The sequence below is a fragment of the Grus americana genome, chromosome 1 (assembly GCF_028858705.1).
Source record: "Grus americana isolate bGruAme1 chromosome 1, bGruAme1.mat, whole genome shotgun sequence".
NCBI classification, from domain to species: domain Eukaryota; kingdom Metazoa; phylum Chordata; class Aves; order Gruiformes; family Gruidae; genus Grus; species Grus americana.
In genome coordinates, this window is record NC_072852.1 from 178,312,657 (window position 1) to 178,332,382 (window position 19,726).

General features: G+C 36.6%; 1 protein-coding gene across 3 annotated transcripts in view; it reads left to right on the forward strand.

Annotated features, from left to right (window-relative positions):
- The window catches only part of PCDH9 (protocadherin 9), a 694,049-nt gene that overhangs the window by 423,965 nt on the left and 250,358 nt on the right, over positions 1-19,726 (forward strand). For 2 of the 3 annotated variants that reach the window (XM_054836464.1, XM_054836470.1), the window contains one exon: positions 19,104-19,305. In XM_054836464.1, the coding sequence (XP_054692439.1) occupies positions 19,104-19,305 (202 nt within the window). The remainder of the gene's footprint in view (positions 1-19,103; positions 19,306-19,726) is intronic. The other variant, XM_054836478.1, reaches the window with a different exon arrangement.

A 19,726-nucleotide genomic window follows, 5' to 3' on the forward strand; every position in this document is an offset into this window, starting at 1 on the left:
TTCTTCCATACTTTTCCCAAAGCCAGATAGCGGGCATTGAACTGGGTATTGCTTCACATCATCACTGCCATTTCGGCATTGGAAGAGAGAGAAACTTTTAGGCATCTCGGGTCATCTGCCTTAGATAGAAGCTATTCTTGCTATCTTGGTGCCCAAGCAGCTGCAGCTTGCTTTTTTCCAAGTGTCGGTAAGCAATTTGAGAATAGGCGATGCTATTGATTAAAGCAAATAGGGCAATGATTAAAGCTTCTGATATCCAACCAGTTCTGTACTCAGCCAAATCTAAAAGAATTTGAAGTGACACTGTTGGATCCATGTGTTTTGATGTGTGTGGATCAGTATGCTGCAACTGTCTATCTAAGTTAATTAATACATCTTGTACTTGATAGGATTCACTCATCTGGAAAAAAAACAAACCAAAACAAACAAAAACCCCAAACCAGCGAGGGTTTAGAACAATGTTTAGATACCCTTACTTTTAACATAACGTATTAGTCTGGTTCTAAGTCATAATTGCCTGCTTTGCCTTAGAAATAGCAAAGCATGGAAGCTAACATATTAGTCATTTCTTCACCAAAGTGTGCCTAAAAGATAGGAAACCTGTTTCTGGAGTTTACAGGGAAATTGTTGCTAGGCAGAAGGATTAGGATTTTGCAAAATAGTTCTGTTTTAGAAATTCCTGGGTTTCAGCTCAATTCCGTTTTTGTCAGTCTTTTAAAAAGTGTTATTTGTACAAGGTTTTCAGAGATATCTATGAAATAAACCTTCCAAACCTCTTGCACTACCTATTATCTCATTATTTTTTTTCCAAGATCGATGGTGCTTACTGGTTCATAAGTGAGATTCTTTACTAATTTGCATTAACAAGGGTCAGAAACTCATTATCAGTATGGTCTTCTTTTTTTAATCTAGAAGTTTTGGGGACTTCGGTCAAGATCCTGATACAGAACTGCTACATAAGTTTATATAATCTATTGATTTTGTATGGAAGTGTGACAAAATCATTGAAATTAGGTAAATAGATGATTTAGTTAAAGATATTGATAAAGAAACCCCAAAACAACCCACAAACCTCAAAGATGGTATGCAAACATATAAACCTGATCGAATTTTCCTTGAGGGCAATCCTGAAAGGAGTTTACTGTTGTAGTACTGTATATGAACCAGGAGGGGTATTTCACATGAAAAGTGATCTAAGCATGCAATTTTCACTTAATTATATTCTTGCAAAGGGACATACACTTCCTTCTTTGACATAATGGTAGTTCAATAGATGCGTGTGTGTAGCCGTAGTCTTCATCAACGCATGTAATTTATAAGTGCACCCAGTGCTACGCTGTGTATTTCTGAATTCAGAACTTTCTCAATCATGGAAAACAGATTTATTAGAGAAAGGAAAAAATATATTTTTCATGAATAGAAATAAAAATGGATCTGTTCTTTTCTCCAAAACAAAGTATAAATGCTGAGAATAGTGTGTTCTAATTGCAATTCCAGAAACCTCTCATGGTATTTCTTATTTATTTATTTAGCAAAATGCATGTGAAAATTTCAACTCCCCAATCTAATTAATTCTGTTCACTAAGATTCTGACTGGCAAGTCTTCTCTAGGCTGAGCTTTTGTGATTTTGCTGTTCATATTTCTTAATTATTTTGGTTAAAAAACTCTCTCTATGCTCATTTGCCTCAATTAATTTCACTCAGTTATGACTGGATCTCAAGCAAAAGTCTTTTAAGAAGAATTTTCCATTAGATTTTGCTTCTTTGACCCTCTAGACTCTTTCAATGGTTTTGCCAACATGTCTGCTTTTTTGGCACACCTGCTTTTGCTGCCTAGATTGTGTTAGTTCTTCTCTCAGAATCAATCCTGAGCAGCTTGCAACCAAATGCCTGATTAAAAAGTTAGCAGACCTTGAGTGCAATTACTTCAGCTCTATGGCATTCACGCATTAAACCCAGTGTTAATTGTTTCCTGTTTTTGTAACGATCCTTATAATAGGATAAAACCAGAAGAGATCATTTCTTGAAGTTAAAACAGCAGAAAATAAAGACATTTACTCTGATTAATCATCTCAATATGAAATAAACACAATCACAAGTAAACATAGAGGGTCTTTGTGCTAGATACCAGTGAAAATTGTCATTGGTACTGTTTGAAGTATTTATTCTGGAAGCTGGCACAACACACACATTTGCCATATTTGAGTTTAGACAGAAAGCAGGATTGAATAAAGCAGGTTTTGAGTTGCTGGTTTGGAGGACTTTCACACCATTATTTATATAAGCAACATTTAGGTATTATCATAGGTAAATGTCCATATCATGTAGTGTGTATAGTCATAATATTCCAGAAATTAGTAGTTCTATGGTTTCATTTGAACTACTTATGTATGATATCATATCACTTTAGTAATGATTTTTGTATATTTGAAGAAATTTTAGTTAAAAATATCTTTAAAATGGCAATAAAGAATAGCCTGAAAACACAGTGAGCTGGGCGGTATCTCAGATTAATGACCTCTTCCAAGATTAAAACAACTCCTGTAATTATTGGAAAACTTACATTACTTGATAATGGGTCATCCTATATTTATTTTCCCAAAGATGCCCTAGCTGTTTGCAGGTAGATGACTACTGCATTTTACAAGGAAATGTCTAAAGGGGGAGGAGTAAATGTAATTTCTATTTGTTATTGTTTTAAAAATAAAAGTATGAAAAAGAATATCTTAAAGTAAAATTCATCATCATAAAAGTGCAAATAGGAGATTAAGGAAAAGAGCAGTAAGTTATGAAAAAAAGGCAAAGGAAGAGAAGATCTGTTTCGAGGTTTGTTGTTTTTTTTTTTTTTTTCTTTTTTCTTTTTTTAAGAAGGAAAGTATATCCCCAGAAACAACCAGAAAGCATAATGATTTAGATCCATCAAGCAGGACACATAGCTAACCATAGTAATCATATGGAGCTGTTACTGCTACCTTTGTTATTTCCCCATGGCTCTCATGTTGTCTTTACTCCATCCAGTCTTCAATCAGATTGTAAATTTTGTGAGGGAACAGCATTCTTTCTTACGTTATTCGAGTATTACCTCTCACAGTGCCACTCTTCTGTTTTCTCTTCCATCCTTCCCCTGCTCAGTGTTACGCTTTTATAATCAAGTAAAGGGAAATTATAAACATATTTCTTCTACCTCAAATTATAAAATAAAAAAATATTTATTCCTCGCGTAGTATTTGCCATCTGAGCATCTTAAATTTATTTGAAAATATCATACTAGCTTTCATAAGCATCATGCCTATCTGAAATATAGCAATGATATTTCCCACTTATCAATAAGCAAAAATGAGTGTTGCACATCACCGGCAGCTGACAGCAGCTGGCCACCGTCAGGAAGTTCTCAGTACCTGGAAGTTAGACCCCAGGTACCTGATTCTGAGTCTAACGGGAAACTTTCCATTGATTACAGTGACTTACATTTTATTACGCATGAAATCTGTCGTAGAGTCAGTCTTCTAACTCCATGTCCTCTACTTTAACCACATGATCACCCTCTATCCCCTGGGTGAGAATGACTACTTATATCCTCTCACATGTTAGCTTCTCTGTCATCTTCAGTTTAGCTTAGAAACTCAGTATCATGAATTCTTTAAGATGCTACTTGTCTGACCTGGCCCCTGATTTTAATTGTTAAGATTCAGGCTAGCATTCCAGATGGTCCCCTCTACAAGGGCTGCGCAAACTGGACCTGGTTGGTGTTTTGCCATTTCTAAGGAAAGTGCCAGCTGTTAGTCATTTTGCTTGTTACTGAATATCATTTGAGATTATACTAGTGGGCAAAGTCCTAAAGGATATTTGGTGTTATTGCTCTGGTGAATATCTATAGCCAGTGTTATTGAGTACGCAGTTTCATCTATGCCTGATAGTCATTTTATGGGGGGGAAAAAAAAAAAAAGACTAAAGAAAAAAATCAAGAAATTAGAGCACATCTGTCTTTCTTTTCCTTCCATCTGTCAACTCAGGGCATGTACCATATCAATTTTTTCCTAGTGTGGGAAACATTTGGCTTCCTCATTATGAAGTTAACTATGTACAGTTTGATGTTGGATTATTTTGTTACTTTTACTGTTGTTACTAGGACTGCTATTCAAAATACATTACCCAGAGGGCTTCTAGTTTCAGTTCTAGAGATTTTCAACTATGCATTTTCCTAAGAAATAATGATAAATAACCTTGCCTCTACAGAGCAAAGCCCATACCCTCTGGCCTTTTTCAAAGTGCACACGAGGCATTTCTCTAATCTGTTATACATACATGTTTTAGGCTCTCGTTTGCATTAGATGCAGAATGAATTATTTAATCATTTAGATTGTATTCCTTTCAATAAAACTAGTTGCAATAAATTTTATTTCTGACTATTCCCATGGAAAAAAAAGATAGTTTTGTGATAAGCGCTTATCCAAACGTAGTCTTACCTGCTTTTTTCCCCAATTCCAGGAAATCTTCCAGAGAAATGCCTGATACCAAAACCACTGATCTAACTAGCCTACCTGCTGTTTTTTCTCCAGTACATTGTTACAGCTGTTGTCACTCTGCCTCGGCGCGATGTGTGTGCTGTTTTAAGGAGCAGAGGGAATACATCTGTGCCGAGTGGGACTTTTATGGCTATTCTACAACCTGCATATACATGAGGACTGGTCTGGCCAAATGTGATGCACGCTTGACACTTTAGTAGTTTGGCCATTCTGTCTTTGCATAATGGAGGTATGAATGGAATAATTGTTGAAATCAGCAATCCTTACTGCAGTGCAAGGCCTCCATTACCTGCTGAAGAATAACTGCAGGATTTGGCCTTTAATGAAAAATGTCTGTCATTTCCTACGGAAATCTTGATCTTGCTTTGACTGCAGCATAATTTTTGACTAGGGTTTTTTGGCCGTTGTGTAATTCAGAAGTTGAGGGCATGCTTCATATGTAGTTCATTAATTACACATAACAATTTGATCTCCGTTTAGAAACTAGATAGATAAGTTATTAAAAGAATATATATTTAATTGATTCTAAGAAGTTCAAGCACAGGAATCTGCACACACACACAAAACACTGACACACGAAACACTTAATATTGAACCTAAGTGGTTATTTAATATATTTAAAGCTTGTTTAAGAAGCCATAATCAGATTTAAATTTTTATATCCAAAGAACACTTATTAGCACACACTGGAAAAGAAAATCCAAAACTACAAAGCAAAAAAGTAGATTATGTATGATGAGTGTCTTCAGTACAAAATATAATATCTGTGAGTAACGTAATTTAGATTAAAAATGTTGGTAAAGTCAGAAACATTCAGAACATTGACCGTTAGATGATGAAAAAGATTTGGGATTTTATTAGCTTCAGGACTTGTGAAGATGCTGCTACACCAGTCCTAATCCCACTGATATCAGTGAGAAACTTTCCAGTGGCATTACTAAATTCTAAGTTAGGCCCATGTTTATTCCTTCTAGAAATGAAATTCAAAATTCTGTGAGCAAGTATTAAAGCCTCCATTTGAGAGAATTTTCTCAGCCTTGAAGTTGTTTTGCTTGTTATTTTCACTGCTATTTTTATATTTATAGTAACTGTAATGTAATAACAACATCTTCCGCTGCTCATTCTCTCTAAAAAAAAAGTTTCCATTTTCAAATTCTTGCTGAAGTAGGCGTGGTTATCTGCCAGTTTGGACTAGTTATCACCCTACTTGCAGTTCCTGTGGAAGTATCTCAGACTTCCATATCTGTGATCTGTCAAAGATAAAGATCAAACCAGGGGGTTTGGATGCATTCTTTACATGCCTTGTGAACCTGTGAAGACTGAGATAAGGTGGCTTCCACAGGCACTGAGCTCTGTGATGTATTCTGTAGTCTGATAACACCTTAAAACTCAAAGTACCACCATGGATTTTCTTCGATCTGTCATAGTAGCACATATCAGAAAGGATCCTGATCTACTACTATGTGAGACGCTGATATTAAAACAATGCAACTTAGTTCAATTTGCCCATAAATATATATATGCATATATAAAATTTATGTAATAATTTTTCTAATGCTGAATTCTCACTCAGAAATGTGTCCCATCTGTTCTATAATAATGTAATGCTGAATATATCGTGACATAACAGCAATACTCGTAAACCATTGGTTTAGGTTTAGATACAATGTCTTTGGACTTCTTTTTTTCATATTCTCTGGAAAACAAAGACACACAGGGCATGTGCATATACCTTTACAATATTTTTGTAAAGTGCAATTTCATTCCTTTATGCCTCTGTGTTTTTCATGCTTTTATTTAAATTAATATTTTTGCACAAAATAAAATGTGAAACAGAAGGTTTGTGCTTGTCAGTTTGCCTAATGAAAAGCTAGCATTTGCAAAATACATATAAATTACCCTTGAAATGTTAGTAAATGTTGGGCTCAAAAGTCAGCAGTCTTTGGCTATCTGTATTAATAGACATGGTCGTGTGCTCTAGGTGGAAAGTGCACAAATAAGTCCATCAGTTTTAAACATTGGGATCAAAGGTGATGGCATCCAACAAATTCTGTGAAATGAGAAACTTGCTAGTATGTAAATTTTTTAAAAAATATGCCCTAATCACTAAATAGTTTATGTCCAAAGTAACTGTCCAATATCCTGCTTTCTCCAGTTTTGTAGACAGATAATGTTGAAGAAGTCACAGGCCAAGATCGTATGAAGGTCTGTAGTTTTGCATATGTGACTCAGTGCCTCTATTTCCAGTAGAAGCTAAACAGAAGTAGATGGTTATTAGCTTCAGTTGGTGTAACTTCAAAGACTTCTGCAGAGTTATTCTTTCAGACAGGAAGGAAGGGAGGAAGGGAGGAAGGGAGGAAGGGAGGAAGGGAGGAAGGGAGGAAGGGAGGAAGGGAGGAAGGGAGGAAGGGAGGGAGGGAGGAAGGAAGGAAGGAAGGAAGGAAGGAAGGAAGGAAGGAAGGAGGAAGGGAAGGGAGGGAGGGAGGGAGGGAGGGAGGGAGGGAGGGGAGAAAGCAAGCAAGCAAGCAAGCAAGCAAGCAAGCATCTCACCAGTGCAAGTTCACTTCACTAACATTAAACTCAGCTGGCACAAATTACATTAGATCATCAATGCTACAACATGAACACAGACTATCAAACTTATCTTTTGGCCTATTCCAAGGGGACCCATGGCATTGGCAGCATTTTCTAAAACTATCCAGATAGTCAGAGTTCTTGTTTTCCCTGTGACTTTTAATGTGTGAAGAGCATGCCATATGTAATTTGTGGAAAATACTGAAAATTGGATGAAGTCTAATAATAATAGTGATTCTTGTCAGTTCTCATTTGACTTCTATTTGAGGCCAGCAGAAAATACATTTCTAACTAGTTACTCTCACGGTAAGATACCTGTAAGAGTATGTGCTGTTTTGACAGTATAGTAATGCCACTGTCTTCTCTGTGTAGCCTTATTTTTCCATCTTTCTTTTTTCATCTTGTTCATTAATAAATGAGGTTTTAGCTTTCTTACTGGCTAAGCTGCTGAAGCATATTTTATAATTTTTCTAGAAATCTCTGTGTGAAAACACCTTAATATGCTTACTCTTCATTTTGCATCTTATTTGGGAATATAATTTCATGTAGCAGAGATTTGCTCCAGTAGTCAACGTGGCATAGGAATGAAAGACCTATTATCAAAATAAAAAAGCCCATTCATACACTGAAACTCCTAATATTCTCTGTGGATTTAGTTTTCCAAACTTTGACATCATAAGATATTACCAGGCAGATGTACATATCTGCTATATGGGGTGGAAGAAGAATTTGTAGTCAGTATTTGTTGTAATGTCTATTGTTCTCTGAAGAATTCTAAGTGAAAAGCTGAGGATTTTTTTTTTTTTCTTTTTCTTTTTGTAGCATGTGTTTGCGTATGCAAAATGAAAACTCCAAAGCTTTGGGAGTTCAGTGTAGGAAAAAGTAAAATAGAATTTAGAAATCTGCTCTTAGGAACGCAGTTCTTAAGGACATCCTGTCCCAAGTAACGAACCATAGGTTTTTTATAGCGCAAATACATTATTGTCTAGTTCCTTTTCTGGCAGAGATGCAGATGTGTTTTAACAGGGGTGTTTTAATTAACTTATAGCGTGTGCAATCGATTGGGATAATAATATTAGTTTCAAAATTAAAATATTATAGAAATTGCATCTTTCCCAGGATGCACCAGCTTAACCGTATTATCCTTGACAATCATGTCCACTTTCAGCTTTTCCAATGTGGATCCATTTATCTAATGTGACAGCTATAGTGTCCATTGTGTTAATAGATGTACAGCTGCTTTCTAGAATCATAGCATGTAAAAGGTCTTATCCTCAAAGGGCAATGCTGCTGCTGTTTCTGCTTTCTGTGCTTGCAGAAGAAGACATGACTGATGACTCAGAATTAATTGTAACCCAGTGAGCTGTCAGTGACAGATACCCGTTACACACGCTAGTACTAGTTCAGGAGGCAATGTTCTAATGTACTATTCCCCCTACAGCATCCCTAAATTGGGAGCCTCCTTCCTTGCCCTCCTCCCACCCCCATGCTAATACAGGATATCCTTAGAATCTTTATGAGAATTCATATTTTTTTTTCTGCATATATTAATCCTTGCTTTATTGAGCAGAAATATGATCTTCTTAATTGCATTTCCTCAAACTCACATAAATAAAAGTGAAGATTGACATCATGATGTCACTGTGAGCACTGGTTGGTTTAGAGTTTAATCATTTAAAGGGTTTCAAATTTTTTTTTCTTTCTTTTTTTTTTTCTTTTAAAACAGTGTTAATCAGACTACCTTTAAAGCCCTAGGATACAAAACTTCCTAGTGGACAGCTGCTCATTTGCTGCTAAAACTGTGGATTTTGAAGTATGTTTTTCTTCCTCTTCTATACACAATTAAACCCGAAGTATTCAAATCCTGAGATTAGTTATAATATAGAGTGAGGGCTGCATCGCCCCAGACAAAAGATTGCTACCTTTACACAAGAGCAGTGGCCTGCTTGATTTCCAAGGTTATACGCCGTACTAAAGAATGCTAATGGAACAGAATACTAAAGCGGGTTTTATCACATCTTTCTTTTTCCTGAAGATCACTGGAAAGTTTCCTGCTTCCTGGTACTGCATAACTCTGCATATGTGCTGTACTGACCGACTGTGACGAAAGCATAAAACCAAAGCACTTCTGTAACACAGTAGTTATCAGCTTCAACAATAAGATGCAGTATCAAGAATGATTATTGACATGATACCACATGTATCAGTTTACTCAATGCAATTAATAAACCTTAGTTGATGGAATACTTCTATAACTCATTAAACACTATAAACATAGTTTATGTTAACATTATAAATACAATTGCAAACATAGCAGTCAATATGTTCATTATTTTATGCCATTCATATAAGACAATAATAAGGTTCTTTTTATAAGCAGCCTCCAGATAATGTACATTCCTCAGATGGCAAATATTCTCAATTGTTTTTTCTCACATTTAAAAATGTAATTTATAGTTAAAATAAAGTCCCAGAAACTTTATTACTCTGTTCACATTACCGAAGCCAGATGAGTTTCACAGAATGTAAATCAGGGCAAATTTATTATTCTAATTAAACTTGTTAAATTTCAGCAACAGCTGTTTCTGCGTTTTAGTAGTTCATATACATTATTGATCAACACATGCTTTTTCTAATGTAAAACTTCTGAGAACGTAGGGAAGTTATGCTGGTTATCGTTATAATTGGTACAGTGCTTCTGCAATGCTCCTTCAATCGAGTGCACTTGTAATGTACATTATCTGTCTTGCTAGGAGGAGCTCATCACCAAAATCAAGCTAAAAAAATAAATTGAAGATCACGGAAATCTTCAAATTACTAAAGATCACATAACATATAATTCTATTACAACTAAATTCTTCATATGTGAATTTCTTTGCATTCTGTAATACAAATAAGCTCCTGTTACAAAATGTGCCAGAGCAACAGATATGGCAGCTCACAGTGAGTGCAGTATCTTTTTGTCGGTAAGATCTGTTTCATCAGGTTCTTGTATCCTAAATACTTAATGGCAGCTAAAATTTCAGGTAATGAATATCTGAAGTTGGGTTTCTAAATAGTTATGAACACAATGCAAGATCTACCTTTTTCTTACTGGTAGGTTAACTTTGGGCATTTAAGTTTGAAATTCTGAATTCCATGTCTCTTTCCTGTCAAGGAGTGTAACAACTGAGTTGTCAAACGGATTAATCCGTCTTATGTCTTCTAACGCATGTCCTAAGTTTACCTAGTCATCTCTAGTCAGTGACTGAGTACAGGCACCTCACAAAGGCATTTTACTGTTATTTTGCAATCATGTATTTTTTTAGGATGGCATGAATTCGCTAGAGCTGCCTTTCTTTCTCCATTAACTACAATGTGTTTAGAAATCTATCCTAGATACAACACTAATTTTCAGTAGGTACCTACAAAATTATTACATTTTTAATGAATCCTTTCTCAGGATTATTTTCCACAGACTTTCTGGTAGGAAACATGTAATAAATATAGCAAACTGTGGTTTACTAACGTTTAGCCATTTGGGTGAAAAATGTTTCTGAACATTAGCTTAGATGTCTACCGGTAGCACACCTGGCTATTTTCTTTTATGTTTTATTGTGTACAGCAGTTTTCATCTCTTCCCCCCACTTGCTTTTCCATGCATCTGAGATATTAATTTGCATAATTGTAGACTTAGAAATGATTTCTTGAGTCTCAGACAATTAATTCAGGAGGACGGGGCCTAAAACTGAAAATGTTGAAAATTTTTTAGGATTTTACCAGGCTCCCAGGTTAAAAAAGGTAATACTCTGATTTAGACTAGATTAAACTATAACACTCAGCTTTCCTGTTAGGTCAAATTTACTTCGCTGTCAAGATGATCATAGATAGATAACGCTTATTAGGAAATGGAGGATTTACCTTTTAAGGGGATATTAGGAAGACAAAACTTAAAATAAAATATATGATAGTCCTGTGTTTAGTGTCTTTAGTTAAAGCTCTGTCAGCCTTTAGAGTGTTCAATTTAAAAAAAAAAAAAAATCCAACAAAACCCAGGAAGAATTTATAGCAGAAAAACTATAGTTTCATGAAATAAAATGAAGGAATATCACCACATAAACAAAGGAAAAAAGTGATACTACCTCAAAAGATGACTGAAACCATAGGATTTGACTGCAGGTCTTTCTTCATTTACTGTCTCTGCAAAACTAAAACAACCACCAACCAGAGAGGCTGTTTGTTCCCCTTGTTTAAAGTTGCTTGGGACCATCAAGCAATTTCCTCCCGTCAGTGGGCAGACTGTAATTGATAATATTTCCACCCTGAAGAGAAGCACAGTTCTCTGCAGCCTAAGTAGCAAGAGAGATATTATAGGCGATTATATTTATGCTTCCTTTTGATATATTACAGTGTAATATACTGATTTCTATGAAATTTTAGTACTCTGAAATTGAGCAGAAGGAACCAAATGATTGTCTGGTATAACAACAATTTACATTCTGAAATCAATACCGACATTGTTACCTTAGGGGTTAAAAACAAGTAAATACCTAACCATTCCAGCTATTTGTATGGGTAGCATGGTATGAAGACCTAGGAGGAAGATGCAGTATGAATTGTGGTTTGTTTTGGTTTTTTTTTTTTTTCCGGTTCCTGATTTAGCCTGAGAGCTAGATGGACACCTTATCTATCTCCATTATCTTGGTTCTGCGGGTAAGATAGCAAGATGGGTTATCCTGTGATGCAAGTAAGATCCTCGAATAAGGACTGCCATGGGGACTGCATGAGCAAGTTTAGTTTAGATGTAGCCGAGAAAAAACCCAACTCTATTTCTCTTAGCAAATTGCAGGGATCTATTGCAAAATTTGTACATAACAGGGAGTTGAGCTGAGATTATCTGGGAGAAGCAAGGGTGGCTCTTACTAAGAAAGTAGAATGATTTTATCTCAGAATCATATTCTTTTGTAAGCTTGAGTAAAACACGAAGGAAGAAGGTGTGCGTAAGTGATCACTGAGGTGAGTAATACGCAGCCCCACCTGAGGCGCTTTGTGGCCTTCCTGTGAGATACACTACAACTACACGCTTTCAAAGAAGGTCACAGTCCAGAAGTATATTTCCATTCATCTTTACAATTTGGAAAGAAGAAGGTAGATTGTAGATTTTCAGGGGCTTTAAGTCAATTATAACCAAAAATATATATAACAAACCATTGTTTATTTATGAAACAAACTAATACAGCAACCGTATGTTAATTCAAAGACCTTGCCAATTCTTTTTGTGGAGAAAATACAAACATAGATTTTTTTTTTGTGTAAAAGTTTCCTGTTGTATTTTAGTTTAAAAAGAATCTCCTCATCCCAGATCACACTCTTGCTGTGTTAAAAGGTGCACTGTTTGTGCTTCCAGTGTAGGAATTTAAGAGAAAAACGTGGTTTATCTTATGAGAAAAGAAGGGTTTAAACTATAGTTTGCTGAAACTGCATTTTAAAGCATGGTGATGCCCAGCACATCTTTTCTCTTCCCTTCTGAAACTGTTATTAGTCTGTTTTTTGTGACTTGACTTCTATTTGTAGGCTTGATCTCATTAAAAAATTATATCGATGTTTTCGTACATGAACCAGGAGGCTTTCCTTTGAGAGGAACAAACTTTATCAAACGGACACCTTCCACAGAGGATCTCCAATGAAGCATACTTGTGTCCTTACAATATTTTCTTAAACTTGTGGACAAACAATATCTTCTTCATCATCATCATCATTTTATACCCTTTTTAGAGTATTTGTCTACTGTTTACACTTGATTTTATTTTAATATGTTTCTTCTCCAACATCTTTGCTCATGAGTGGGGTTTAAGTTACAGTAAAGTGTGTCATGTATAGATTCTTCTGTTCATTTTCCATAAAGGTAAATTGTTGTTTCAAGTTTATCTTTTAAGCCTCCATATCAACAATTACCATAAGGAAAATATTCCCAGAATATTTTCTTGGTCTTTGCTTTTTCTTCATAATATTCCTTTGTCATCTTAACACAAAGTATGGCCTAACAGTTCAGAAAGGAAAGGGAAAGAATTTTTACGGATTCAAATCTCCATATCTGAAATAAAAGATCTCAATGACAATTGAAGATGTGTCATGCTTGAATATATATTCTGATATGCAAACATATGGCCCATTCTGTAAAGCTTAATTTGACTTGCTGTGAATCTCATGGTTTTGTGACTTCTGCCTGTCTAGAAAATCAAGGACAGAAATCAAGGCTCTTAACTTGCAGCTACACTGAGTGGAAAAGAGAGAATTTTGTTTAAAGTACCTGATTTGTAAACTCGGAAGCCAGCTTGGTTAAAATTCAGCAGGTTCTATTTGTAACAACTCAGTGTAGGAATGTTTTTTTAATTATAGCTTGTTTTATAACAATGGATAGGATCTGTAGCCAAATCTGTCCCTGTGAGACATTCAGCAATGGAACAATAGTATAATTATTTCTTGGATCCCTGATTAGCAAAAACAATACAATAGTTGTACGAAGCTTGAAAGTCTGATTTTCACAATAAAACAATCTCACCATGCAAAAGCTCCTCTCAGTGCTGATTTCTGTAACTTGCTATTTGATTCAAGCACATAATTGGAAGTAAAATGCATTTTAGAAGCTAGTATACAATGGAAAGCACTGAACAGTTTTGAAAACTAGCATTTATATTTCCTACATTAAAGTTCTGTTTCCAACACAGCTTGTTAACTCATCCGCCATAGGACATTTCAAACACTCGGTATCACATGGCGTAGTCTTTCCTCTACTTCAGACTTGCAGCACTCAGGTCAACAAAATAACTTACACTATTTACGGCCCACTTTCTGCCTGTGTATGAGGGTTTCTGGGAAAATAAGGCAGCAGTAAAAAGCTTAGTCTCACAAGCAGTGCCCAAACCCCAGTGGTATTGGCCCACCTTTTGTAGAAATCCATGCTGAGGTCCAATTCCTACAAATTCTTTTGCTTAAGTAAGGATTTCAGGATAGTATCTTTAATGCACTATGCCACTTTTCAAAGCAATAGATTTGAATGGAATGAAATTGCTAATTCTGGTATCAGAATACATTTTACACAGCTAGGTTTTTCAGAAATAAAGTACTTGAGTACATTAGGTTTTCAGCACTGGAAAATTATGAAACTGCTCCAGATATTCCTACATTTTCTTATATTTTCAATTAGAATTCATAGAATTCACAGAATCACAGACTCACAGAATGGTTGAGGTTGCAAAGGACCTCTGGAGACCTTCTGGGCCAACCCCCCCGATCAAGTAGAAAAATGTTTCCTGATGTTCGGAACCTCCTGTGTTTGCGTTGTGCCCATTGTTATCTGTCCTGTCACCGGGCACCACTGAATTCCTCAGATCAAGACAACAGAAGTGAGAAAAATAGGACAGAAGAATATGAGGAAGGAAAAATTATAAGCTATGACTAAAATGTATTTTTTAAATGTTTTCAGGATCTCAAAAAAAATATCATAATAAAGAAAAATGCAAAATCCTATGTCAAGCACAGGTTCTACTTTTCTGTGCTTGATCAATAAGATTAGGAATATCCCCACCCTCTACCATCCATCCCTCCCCTCCACCCAAGAGATCTTGTTGATATTTTTATTGGCATTTTCCAGTACCACAGCTATTACTTATATCCAGTAATCCCACAAATTACAATTGTTAGAAAGTACTAGGTATGTATTTGTTTTTGTTGCAGTGGGAAAGAAGCTGGTAGACCAGTTTTCATGTGTGGTTGATTTGATATAATTTTGGTTGTTACTATGATTAAAAAAAGTATTGGCTGGCTGACCGCCTCATCTGAAAACACACAAAAAAAGGTGTTCCTATTATGCTTGAACTGTCCTTTTATCAGCATCAGAGTTTGCTATCCTTTATTGCCATTTAAGATACAGAATTAATTCTTCTCTGTATCTCTTGTGGGTGTGAAGTCATGCTTCACCTGGATGAGCTTTATAGAATCTGCTGCAATAGGTGATTAAAAGAAGAATGATTCCATGTAACTGATACCAATTGTTTTCCTGATTTTTAAACTCAGTCCAGGTTCAAAAACCTATTGAGTCAAATGGTTCTGAATTAAATATTGAAATTTCTTTGACATAGGTTAAAATCATATTGTTTCGATAGAATTTTCCTTTCAGTGTTGGGTTTCACATAATAATGATGTGATATTTCCTGATTAAAAATAAAGACTGGGTGTTTTTCAGGATCTGAAGAAAAACCCTCAAATGATGGTTTATGATTGAATATGTCACAGATTTTAGATTTGAATTTTGGCCAAGTGTTGTGGACCTGAACCATAACCCTACCTCATGCTGTATATAATCCTGCATATGTTGTAGCATAATTGAAATTGTAATTACTTGTTATCATTAGTCCCAGTGTTGTACCAACTATAAACCTCATTACTCGGAATAACTTGATTCTGTCTTTAGGTAAAAAGAAGTCAAAGCTGCATTTGATTGCACAAGGGAGAGGATAAATATAAACACAGTCTAAGCATGTTGTAGGATTTTCTTCTTAAAGAAGAAGCCCTGATAATATTGTAGAGAGAAGAAATTCAATGTACGAGTGAGGGGTTCAGCACTGGAGCAGGACCGTGGGTCACAGCCCGTGTGCCAGGTGCCGGCTGCTGGGGGCGAGTGTCTGTACCTGCCCCAAACCCATGTGCGTGGGGTGTACATGTGGATTTGCTGGCAAACTCCAAGCTGGATCAGCCAGCAAGTAGTGGGTTCTGGATCCAAGCAGGGGTATCAGGCGCCAAGTCGGGGACCCGTGGGGTGGGTAAGGGGGGCTGGGACCCAGGCAGGGGTGCCGGGTGGGCAGAGGGGCTCAGGGGATGTGGAATGTGCGTGTGCTTGTGAACCTGGAGAGTGTGGTGTGTGTGCTGCACTAGTGACCTTCTGCCTCTGCCAGCCTGAGAGGAGGAGGGGACGTGGCTGTCTGTGCCTGTGTCTGGTGTGAGTCCTGGGTGTGGGAGCTGCTGGGGCAGCGCCTCGTCTGTGGCATCTGTGTGACCGGCCGTGTGTCCTGCGTGTCCCTGTGTGTGTGTCTTGGCTACACGCTCAGTCTCAGCACTGCAGCAGCTTTGCACAGGGGACAGCAGCAGCCGTCCCTCAGCCGGAGCAGAGACCCCGGGTCCCCCAGCGCCGGGCTGGGCTCCAGCAGCCGGGCAGGAGGGTCCTGGGCTGGGGCAGCTGGAGCAGGCGGCCACATATCACATCACTTAACACCCTCACAAGCCCCCAGAAGGCTGAGTGACAGTCTTCCCTTGCAATTAATACGATATGCCTAATCTTAAGCATTTGCTTTGAGTTTCTCTCTGTAGGTTTTTTCCCCTCATTGTTTTGATGGCATTGCTTAGTCTAAAGTTGCTTGACAGACTGCATGCTGCCCGTTCATCTTCTCTGGAACTGGATCATTGTTTACGTGACCTTTTTAGATTTTTTTATAATCCTTTATGATTTGTGGGGTCCTCAGTGAGAGGCTCAGAAAGCCAAGCTGATATATTTTTTTCTTATCGTTTAAAGTATGGATTAAAAAACGTGTAGCAATATCAGCTAAGAAGTTGCCAGTATTAGCGTTAGGCCTGTGCCATTTTACTGGCTAACTGGTCGCTTGTCAGTACAGAGTCAGGGCAGATTTTGGCTAGCATGAGGAGCTTTTTGTTACTTAAGATTAGTATTTTTGCTACATAACTCATGAAACCGGACATTTTTGTAATTATGTGGTTTTCTGTATGTTTGGGTGGTTAATTCATTACAGTAATTTAATTATTTTGCAGAATATTGAATTTAAATTTCCGTCTCCCCCTTACTTTGAGGATTTATTTTCTCAGTCATTCATATTTTCTCATAGAGTCCTTTGGTTTTAAAAAATAAAAGTAGTCTCCTTTTCCCATGCCGCTTACTGATTTTACTAGTGACATAAATTCTTACTTTGGAAAAACAGATCTCTAAATTTGGGGTACTGAAAATAAATGTAGGAAGATAAGATTTTAAGCTGTGTAGTTAGTTATTTCTATTTTGCTTATATTCAAGGGAAAGAGCCTGCTAGCAATTAAAAAAAAATAAAAATTGTTCAGTCCTGATTTCAGAAGGAAAAAGTTGTAAGAAAAAGTAACAAAGTATGAAGTAAAAGTTTGCTTAGTGATAGTATATAGAGTTACGTCCTCTGTTGATGTAAGCAAATACAACCCAATGACTCAGAGGATCTATTTGGTTTTGCTACAGCTGGATTCTAATCCTAAAGCTAGAAAAAGAACTTAAAAGCAAAATGCTAATTATAAAATCACAGCCAAGAGCAAATAGTATTACATTTATTTCTATACTGAATTACACAGTAATCCAAAATTGACTTAATCAACTATCTATGTCCACCCAAGGGAGATGAATAAAAAGAAACCTGGTAGAGGATATTGATCATCATGTAAAATGGTAGCAATTACCATTAACAAATAGTTTTTAATAAGCAAACATAGAGTTAGTACTATTAACTTGAGATTTTTCTCATTTAAAAAAAAAAAAAGGTGAAAAAAAGAGAGTCAGGGCCTGATGCTTTTTCCATTAACTTCAGGAAAACTTACTTGGATTTGGGATGGATACAAGACACCTGATTTTAACTACTTAAAAATAGGTAGCTAGTGGAAGATACCAGAAGTAGTATCTTCCTGATGTTCCTTTCTCTACTAACTGTAGAAATCCTGAATGATTAGCTTAGACATAACCCATAACTTTCAGATAGCTAATAATGATAAGAAAGTCACCACTCGACCTAAACGGTTATCGAGCTTAATGCAAACTTTGTAAATCTCTTCTGTATTCTAAACCAATCTAGCTAACCAGATCACTCAGACTCCCTACTGCTGAAACTCATTTATGTGGGAAGATGTGCTTAACTTAATTTAACCACTCTCTTGAGATGCTCTTGAACTAGTTGTTTCCGATGCTTCAAAGATGCAGTATTTTGATCCATGAAGACCTGTAATATTCCTTTCATGAATCCCACAGTCGCGGTTGCTAAACAATTTGCAGCAGTGCTGTCGGCTGTCGGTTCTGGAGCTCATGGGGAATCACTGTATCATTCTGTGGCCACAATTCACAAAGTCAGGTTATTTCTCCAGATGAGAGAGGTTCAAAATCAATAATAGTTAACTAAACCAACTTTACACTGTAGATTGTTGGTTTTTGTTTTTTTTTTTTTTTTCTTTTGAGATGACTGTGGTGGGTTTTTTTAAAACTTCAGGAAAATTTGTAATTCTGACTGTCATTCACTGTGTTGTTTTGAATGAAGTATGTGCTGTTTATTTTTATTTCTCTTACCAGAGTCATAATTGCTTATTCCATCACTGCATTCTGTCACTCTTTGCTGACCACTGTGATTTCACAGACATATTATCAATCCTAAATATTCATATTAGTTAGAGACTTGATATCAGTTAGATATCCTTATGGATACATATTTATTTATCCTTCTATTCCTGGAAGATGACAACCACTTCTGTTGGTTTATTTAACTTGGTGGACTTTTTTTTTCCTAGTATGAACAGTGATAATACAGGTTTTTACATCAGAAATATATACGTATTACACTTTTTGATGTCATTTGCTTTTCATAACATAGTTTGCAATGGTTTCTGCTTCTTAGAGAGAGTTTTTACAGATCATGCTTTTAAAATTATGAGAAATATACCTAACGATCTACCAATCACTTTCTTATGAGAAGCTTACTTCAGAGATGAGCATGTGCAGACCTTTGAAATTTGGCTCTCCTGCCTGCCATCTTCCCTGGGTTGCTCTAAAAGCATGCAAAAAGAAAAAACAAACCCAACAATAAGCAAACACAATCATAACAATTGCCTCGTAAACATTGCCAGGAATATCTTTGTATGTTAAAAATTTTTAAAAAAAAAGAAAAAAGAAAAAAAAGAGTCAAGAGAACAGAAAAGAAGAGCACTAATCAGCGTGTCCTGTGCTCTTCTTTGTAGTCCCAGCGCCGTGTTACATTTCACCTCCCCGATGGCTCCCAGGAAAGCTGCAGTGACAGTGGTCTGGGAGACCACGAGCCGGTGGGTGGTGGAACCCTGATCTCACACCCTCTCCCTCTGGTTCAGCCGCAGGACGAATTCTACGACCAGGCTTCACCTGACAAGAGGACTGAAGCTGATGGCAACTCCGACCCCAACTCGGGTGAGTCACTGTCAGTGCTCTGCTTATCTCAGTTGCTTTGGTAACTTGGTTACTTTCTTTTTCATCCTTTTGAGCTTTGCAGTGGTAGAGATCTTTTTAAGCATGTGCACAAATATTTGGTCGTGTAGCTCATAACGCTTGGCAGGAAATGATGTAGTTTGCCTGAAGTGCCTCATGTTGTAATTTGACTGCAGAAACAAAAATATAGCCAGTGAGAAAAAACAGCTCTGTACAAATTGCACAGTAAGTGAGAACAGCTGGCAAGAAGGAAGTCCTACAAGGTAGCAAGCTTTTCTTGATGTTTGTGGTGATGTTGCTATTTAGCATTGGGCTTTGTTTTAGGAAAGTCATTCTAAATACAAATTTACAGAGCAAGGATATGGAGGTTGCACTATGTGTTAGACTAACATAGAAAACAGTA